At 41.8% G+C, this 8,152-nt stretch overlaps 1 protein-coding gene across 1 annotated transcript in view; it reads right to left on the reverse strand.

Moving 5' to 3' along the window:
• Positions 1-7,530, reverse strand: part of DYNC2I1 (dynein 2 intermediate chain 1) — a 188,936-nt gene extending 181,406 nt beyond the window's left edge. The window contains exon 1 of the mRNA XM_049881681.1: positions 7,351-7,530. Within this exon, the coding sequence (XP_049737638.1) occupies positions 7,351-7,365 (15 nt within the window). The 5' untranslated portion in view covers positions 7,366-7,530. The remainder of the gene's footprint in view (positions 1-7,350) is intronic.
• Between the last annotated feature and the right edge of the window lie 622 nt (positions 7,531-8,152).

The raw sequence follows: 8,152 nt of genomic DNA on the forward strand, positions 1-8,152 counted from the left end.
GGCTGAGTCAGTATTCAATCTTACGTCACCAGAGCCCAGAGCCTGTCCTTTCACCACTGTCCCACCAAAATAAGGCACTCTGTATGCCTGTGGGAATAGAGCATTCCACAAGCTAAATGATCTCTCCATTCTATAAAAACACCGTTATTCATTCAACAAATACATACTGAGCTCCTAACAAATGCCAAGCACTGCTCCAGACACTTGGACTACATAGATAAACAAAACTGAAAAAAGAAAAAAATTCCTGCCTTCTAGGTACTTATCTGCTGACTCTAATGTTTGCTGTTGTCTGTTGTTAAAATAGTTGCTTCCCTGTTTAATAATCTTTTTCAAGCATAGATCATACCTCCTCAGCTAAACTCTAATCTTCCAGAATGGAAGGCTATCTGAATCCTTTCTATATATCAAGCATCTAGCACTGCTTAGCTCATAACAGCACCTCATAAATATCACCCACGAAAAAATACATATTATGAATCCCTGTCACAGGATTGAGTCAAGGAAGTTCATCAGTTACCCAAACTTATTCTGAGAATTTAAGGGGAAATGTTAAAATAAGCTGTGGTACTCTTAAACTATGTCTACTAATTCTTTAACATGCCTCCTTTCACGAGACTAATTTCCCTCCCAGTGAATGTGGGCCAGACTTGACTCATTTCTAGTGAGGAAAATGTGGTAGAAGTGATGCTATGTGACTTCTGAGGCTAGGTCATGGGATGAATATCTTCCACCTGTTGCTCTCTCTTGCCTCGCTCATCCAGGAGAGGCCAGCACCATGTCATGAGGACAAACTGATTTGGGAGAGCTCCATGTGGAGAGGAAGTGTGGAATTCTACCAACAGCCAGCACCACTTCAATAGCCATGTGAGCAAGTCACTAGAAATATACCATTTAACCCCAGTTAAACCTTCAGACAGGAGCCCTGGTAGTGTAGTGGTTAAGTGTTTGGCAAGCTAACTGAAAGGTCAGCAATTTGTACCCATCAGCCTCTCCGTGGGAGAGAGGTGTAGCAATCTGTTTCTGTAAAGATTACAACCTTGGAAACCCTATGGGGCCGTTCTACTCAGTCCTGTAGGGTCGCTATGAGTCAGAATCAACTCAACGGCAATGAGGTTGGTCACTGGCGTCACTAGGGTTGGTGTCACCCAGTGCAGTAACTGATGGTGTCACCCTTCCATGCTAATTACCACAATATTGTAGTTAAAACAGCAGAAAATCTGACAACATAATAGACTATAAAGATACCAGCAGCAACGAAAACAACGGCGCATGCTTGCAGCATGTGCAGGTGAAACCACGTGAAGTATCGTTGTAATTGGCTAATAATGATAGCTCTGACAGAGTGTATACGAAAGTTCAAAAGGTAAATTAGCATAGAGTTTTAGCCTTGTAGGTGTATTGATACATGTAAGCTGGGCTTACAAAAATTTTTGTTGTTGTTACAACTAACTACAGGGAGATTTTAAAAAATAATAATAAATTTCTGCTAAAACACTGCACAAAAATTTTATAAACAGTCATTTTGGTGTCACCTCCCCTAATAGTGTCACCTGCTGGGGTCAGCACCCCCTGCGCCACCCTAGTGATGCCACTGGGTTTGGTTTTTGGTTTGGAAACCTTCAGATGTCTGCAGCTTCAACTGACATCTTGATCGGAACCTATAAAAAGACCTTGAGCCTGAAGGGAGAGTGTTAACATATCCTGGGGTTGTTAACCAATGTCGTAAAACAATATGTGAACTACTGTTTAATGAGAAACTAGTTTGTTCTGTAAACCTTCATCTAAAGTACAACAACAACAACAAAAAAAAAAAAACCCTCAAGCCAGAAGTCCCAGCAAAGCCACTCCCAAATTTCTCATCTACAGAAACTGTGAGGATAATAAATGTTTATTGTTGTTTTAAGACACAGGTCGTTATGCAGCAACAGGTAGGTAATACAGACATTTAACCTCCTCCTACCTAAACTGTACCCCATTTGCAATGCCCAACTCAAGACTCACCTTCTCCATAGCCATCTAAACTTTCACCCTTGCTTTGAACTCAAACAGTTTTACACTGTTCCACACATTTAGCACTTCATTGCAGACCTCCTGAGATTGTTTGCTACTAGTAAATGTCTGTTAGTCTCCCTGGTAAGACTATAAGCCCATTGAAGATAGAATCATAGCTTATTCTTCTTTGGTATTCCTGCTTCAAACTGCTGCTCTTACTCAACATACAGGTACTAACTGTTGCGTTAGAGTGTATCTTTCGCCAGACCTGTAACAACACAGTTTAACACCACTTGATGTTAAGATATGGCTTGATGATAGATAGCCGTAACCTTGGCTAAACAAAATTAATCAAGGATGACTTCTGTACAGAACAAGATAGCATTTATCTTATTTCATTTTCTTTTTGAGAAACACTGCCTTAAAGAGGCAAATAAAGAAAGAATTTGGTAAGCGTGTTCCAAATGAAAGCAGATGTAGGACAAACAAAAACTAAAATTTAGTCATGAATAAGCCACTAAGAATCTTCCTGATTATGTGAAAACTAGGGGAAATAGAAAAAAATTTCTAATAGCTCATAAATATACCCGATAGAAATAAATAAAAGGCAACCAGTTATAAGAATCTAGCCCAAATATACTATAACCACAAAATTTGTTAATATGCTTTCACTGGAAAACGTTTTTTTTTAATTGCTTGATTTACCAAAATGGATCCACAGTAAGATATGTTATAAGATGGTCAGTTGCAATTAGAATAAGTGTAACTCTAGTGTCTGAACTTTAATTTTTTTTTTTCTCTTTCAAGTTAACTGCTCTGTATAGAAGTTTAATGTATGATCTAAACAACTTGCCTAAATTCAACAAAGGAGAGAAGTGTGTATGCTGTTAGAAGAACACATTATGAGGACAGGGCCCTGAGCCCTTTGCCAAGTATTGCAAAGGCATGTAGTCACCAACTAGAGATGTAAAAAGTAAATTAAAAAAAAAAAAACTATCAGATTTGTACAGACCCTACGTATAACAGAACAAAACACTGCTCAGTCTTGTGCTATCCTCACAATCTTCGCTGTGTTTGAGCCCATTGTTGTAGCCACTGTCTAAATCCCTCTCATTGAGGGTCTTCCTCTTTTTCAATGACCCTGTACTTTACCAAGCATGATGTCCTTCTCCAGGAACTGGTCACTCCTGATAACATGTCCAAAGTACGTGAGATGAAGTCTCCCCATTGTCACTTAAAGGAGCACTCTGCCTGTACTTCTTCCAAGGCAGACTTGTTCATTCTTCTGGCAGTCCATGGTATATTCAATATACTTCTCCAACTCCAACACCATAATTCAAAGGCATCAGTTCATCTTCGGTCTTCCTTTTTCATTGTCCAGCTTTTACATGCATGTGAGGCAACTGAAAACGCCATGGCTTGGGTCAGGTACATCTTAGGCTCAAGATGACATCTTCGCTTTTGAATACTTTGAAGAGGTCTTTTGCAGCAGATTTGCCCATGCAATACGTCCTTTGATTTCTTGACCACTGTTTCCATGGGCATTGATTATGGATCCAAGTAAAATTAAATTCTCGAAAACTTAAATATTTTCTCTGTTTATCATGGTGTTGCTTATTGATCCAGGTTTGAGGACTTCTGTTTTATGTTGAGGTGAAATCCATACTGAAGACTGCAGTCTTTGATCTTCATCAATAAGTGCTTCAAGTCCTCTTCACTTTCAGTAAGGTTGTGTCGTCCGCATATCGTAGGTTGTTAGTGAGTCTTCCTCCAGTCCTGATGCTGCATTCTTCATATAGTCCAGCTTCTCAGACTATTTCATCAGCAGAATGAATATGTACGGTGAAAGGATACAACCCTGACACGTATCTTTCCTGATTTTAAACTACATAGTATCCTTTTGTTCTGTTCGAACAACTGCCTCTTGGTTTATTTACAGGTTCTGCAAGAGCACAATTAAGTGTCCTATTCTTTGCAAAGTTATCCGTAATTTGCTATGATCCATACAGTCTAATACCTTTACATAGTGAATAAAACACAGGTAAACATCTTTTTTTTTTTTTTTAAACATCTTTCTGGTATTCTCTGCTTTCAGCTAGGATCCATCTGACATCAGCATTGATATCCCTCATTCCACATCCTCCTCTTAATCTATCTTGAATTTCTGGCAGTTCCCTGTCAATGTACTGCTGCTGCCGCTTTTTAATAACCTTCAGCAAAATTTTACTTGCGTGTGATATTAATGATATTGTTCGATAATTTCTGCATTCGGTTGGATCAGCTTTCTTGGGAATAGGAATCAACATGGATCTCTTCCAGTCAGTTGGCCAGGTAGCTGCCTTCCAAATTTCTTGGTATAGATGAGTGAGCACCTCCATCGCTGCATCTGTTTGTTGGTATTCGGTCAATTCCTGTAGCCTTGTTTTTCGCCAATGCTTTCAGTGTAGCTTGGACTTCTTCCTTCAGTACCACCGGTTTTTGATCATATGCTACCTCCTGAAATGGTTGAATGAATGTCGACCCATTCTTTCTGGTACAGTGACTCTGTGTATTCCTTTCATTTTGGGTTCTTAGTGGTTGTAATTATATACTTTTGCTGAAAGTAACATGCAACATGTCTGATCAAGATCACAAGATTTTTCTTCTGAATTTTAAACTTTCACCAACAAAGAAACCCAGCTATTTCCTTATAAATGCACAAAATACTTATCATTTTTATGCAAATAATACATGTGTTGTTTTTGCAAACCCCCCTTGCATTATTTTTGTAGGCATGCTATGCCAATATTTTTTTATATGTTGCTGACTTCGATTTCAATTATTTTTTCTGTCCAATGGATTTAATGTTACCAGGATAAAACTGATATTATGGAAACTTCATTTAAGGTAGATATTTTCCTAAGCTAAGCGCAACCAATGGTGAACTGAATGGGCTCATGACGGAAATGGGATGCCATGTTGAAATCAAAGAATATGAATGAGCGAACAGCCAGAAATTAGTAGAAACGATGGTAGGCCTGAAACTACAAGAAAAAAAGGTATTTATATTGTATTACTATCATAAATCTTAAGCTGAAATATAATTTTTGACAATCACTGTCTTTGAAATCCCAGTCTTTCTCAAGCTGTTGCAGGTGGTTTCTGCGGTTATTTTCCCCCAAGCAGAAGCCACCTACTTGCAGACTTCAGTAAACGTCACCCGCTTCAGTTGTCCTGATACTGTGAATTCACGAATCCCAGACTGCATCCGTTCATCCCGCTCTCTTCTCAGGAAAGTCTTGATTGGGTAGCTGACTGCTATATCTAGCAGCTTCAGCTTGCAGGTATGGCCATCAGGTATGGCTGCTATATGGGCACCAGTCAATATAATTTTGAATGTTTTTTTCTTTGTGAATAGCCATGGCATCAAAAATTAGTAAAAACTTCTTCAAAAAGAATCCCCCCGCCTATTCATCTACCTATACTTACCTAACATCACAGTTCTTCCATCCCTTCTTATTACAGTGAGCAACCCCACTGGTGGGCAGTTTTTCACCAGGCATGGTAACTCTCTTGAAAACCACCATCAGCTTTAATTTCATCCCACTCGCAGTACAACCAAGGACTACTGTGAAGCAAGCCCTCTAGTTCCCAGTGGTTGTAATGGGTACAGTTCTCATACCTGAAGCAACATAGTCCCGGTAACCAGGATGTCAAAAGACATGAGCTTCATATTAATTACATCTATTGCAGACATACTTAGTTCAGAGATTTCCTTGGTAAAGAATTTGCGAAGTTGACCATCTTTTGCTCCCAGTCATCTAGAAGTTGCTGGTCTAGAGTGGTTCTCATTCTCACAGAAAGGCCATTCCTTTTCATGAATTTATGAATCCAGGTGAAACCTGCCTTGAAATCTGGGATTCTTTGATTTGCAAGAAGCTTCCTTTTGATCTGAATTGTGACAGCAGAGACAGCTTGATTTTATTCCCTTCCATAAATAATCCACTTTTTCAAGTCATATTACAACTCAGACCACTTAATTGTGGACCCACTATGTTTTGGGTCCACAATGTGTGTGTTTTTACAGATTCATTTTCTCCAATTCCTTCCTCCTTTCGCAAACAGTTGACTCTTGAACCTTAAAGTCTCTCCTGCTCCTCCGTTGATTGTTTCTTACGCCCTTGCAACCGATTATCAGTTTGAAGTCCTCAGTGTGGGACTTGCATTTAATTCCTGCCATGATCCGAAAAAGTTCTAAAATGGACATTTATAAACTAAAAAAAAACTGTGCACAATATAATCAACAACTGGCTGGTTCTAGTAAAGAGATGGTGATATTCAAATGTGAGGTATACAAGAAGAAAAGGTCTTTTTATGTGCCCGACAGCAACAGGTTTGGTTTTGGTTTGGGTTAAGGCACTTGAGGAGCCCTGATGGTTAAGAGCGCCACTGCTAACCAAAAGGTCAGCGATTGGAACCCACCAGCCACCTGTCCGAAACCCTACGGGGCAGTTCTACCCCGTGCTACAGGGTCACCATGAGTCTGAATCCACTCAAAGGCAACGGCTTTGGTTTGGTTTTAAGGCGCTTAAAAGGACCCTGGTGGTGCAGTGGTTAAAGTGCATAGGTGGTAACCAAATTGTGGGCGGTTCCAACCCATCAGACACTGGGTGAGCCAGGGGAGAATGCCGCATTCTGCTTCTCTGAAGATTACAGCCTTGGCAAACGCTAAGAGGCTAGGAGTTGGAATGCACTCCAGGGCAGTTAAAAATCCGCGAACTACGTTTTCATAATGGTGATTTTTTTCACAATTAAATTGCCTTTTCCCGGTCGCTGGATCAAATAAAAAGAATGCCTCCAACAAGCCCCTCAGCACTTGGGAAGAGGAAAACAAAAGGGAGACTAGACTCCGCTTTATTAAAAAAAAAAGTAAAAATAAACGCATTCTCCAGCTCAGCTTTAAGGATTACAAAACGTTTGAGGTTTTCTTGAGTAACCTACAAATCTGAACCAAGATCCCAGAAAAGCTAAGGAATTGATTGTAAATAAATAAATGGAGGGATTATTTATTCCGCCGCTCACAAGGTTTTCCGCTGGATTCAAGCACCTTCGTCTAGGAAGAACTACTTTGCCCAGATTTCCTACAGAGTCCTCCAAAGAAGTTATAAAAAATTCGGATCAGGACGAGAATTTTCAGCTAATCCCGAACTGTGGCTACCTATAAAGTTACTAATGCTGAAAGCAGAAGGCGTGAAGGAGCAGCACCAGGAGCAGCCGGTGGGCCCGCGGGGTGGGCAGCAGAGGAGGCCTGAGCCAGGTACTGGCCCCAGGACCTCCCTGTCCCCGGCCAAGCCCGAGTGCACTCCTTGCACTAACCTTTCCAGGCTCCATCGTTTCTCTCACGGCCAGGAAGGCCACGATACTCTCCGCCCCGGCCCAGGAGCTAACCACCCAAGCGAAAACTCCGAGCCAGGCCGGTGCCCGCACCCCCCGACAGGCTCGGGGCCTGCTTCGCGGTGGCACAGACCCGGCGCTGCGCGTCCTGACACCCTAGCAACCGGCAGGCAGGAGTAGGAGAGAGCCGAGCGATCGCTGGCCCTGCGCCTGCGCTCCAGCCCTGAGCAACGGCGGCGCCACGGAGGGAGAGAGGGAGGGGAGCCTTCTGGGTGGGGAGCCCGCTGCAGGGGAGGGAGCGGGAGGAAGCTCGGCGGTGTCTGTCTTACACACACCATTGTATCTTTAAATCCTTGCTATAGGGTCGCTAAGAGTCGGAATCGACTCGACGGCACTGAGTTTGGTTTTGTTTTGTTGTTGTTGAAAGTAGCGACCAGCTGTAGGGGCGACTCTCCTCTATTTACTACCACCCAACAACGTCTTATCAGTCCCACGCCCTAACCTGTGAGAAAAAGTGCTTTTTAACGTTTTTCCTAACGTGTGACCCCAACCAAGGAGAGAGCTGACTTTCTTCCAGGACTCCTAGGTCACTTTCAACCAAAGTGGCTGAGGGTGTAGCCCCACACACGGAAGATTTTTTCTCCCGGTTAAATTATATAGATTGTTTATTTTCAGTAATTCTGAGGACACTACTTAACTAGCCAGGGTGAAGTCAAGGGTGCGTTCCGGGATTCTAGGCGCAGGATGAGTTCAGTAGCTCAGATTGTTGTGTGCCTCCAGTGAG

Source organism: Elephas maximus, chromosome 4 (genome assembly GCF_024166365.1).
Source record: "Elephas maximus indicus isolate mEleMax1 chromosome 4, mEleMax1 primary haplotype, whole genome shotgun sequence".
NCBI classification, from domain to species: domain Eukaryota; kingdom Metazoa; phylum Chordata; class Mammalia; order Proboscidea; family Elephantidae; genus Elephas; species Elephas maximus.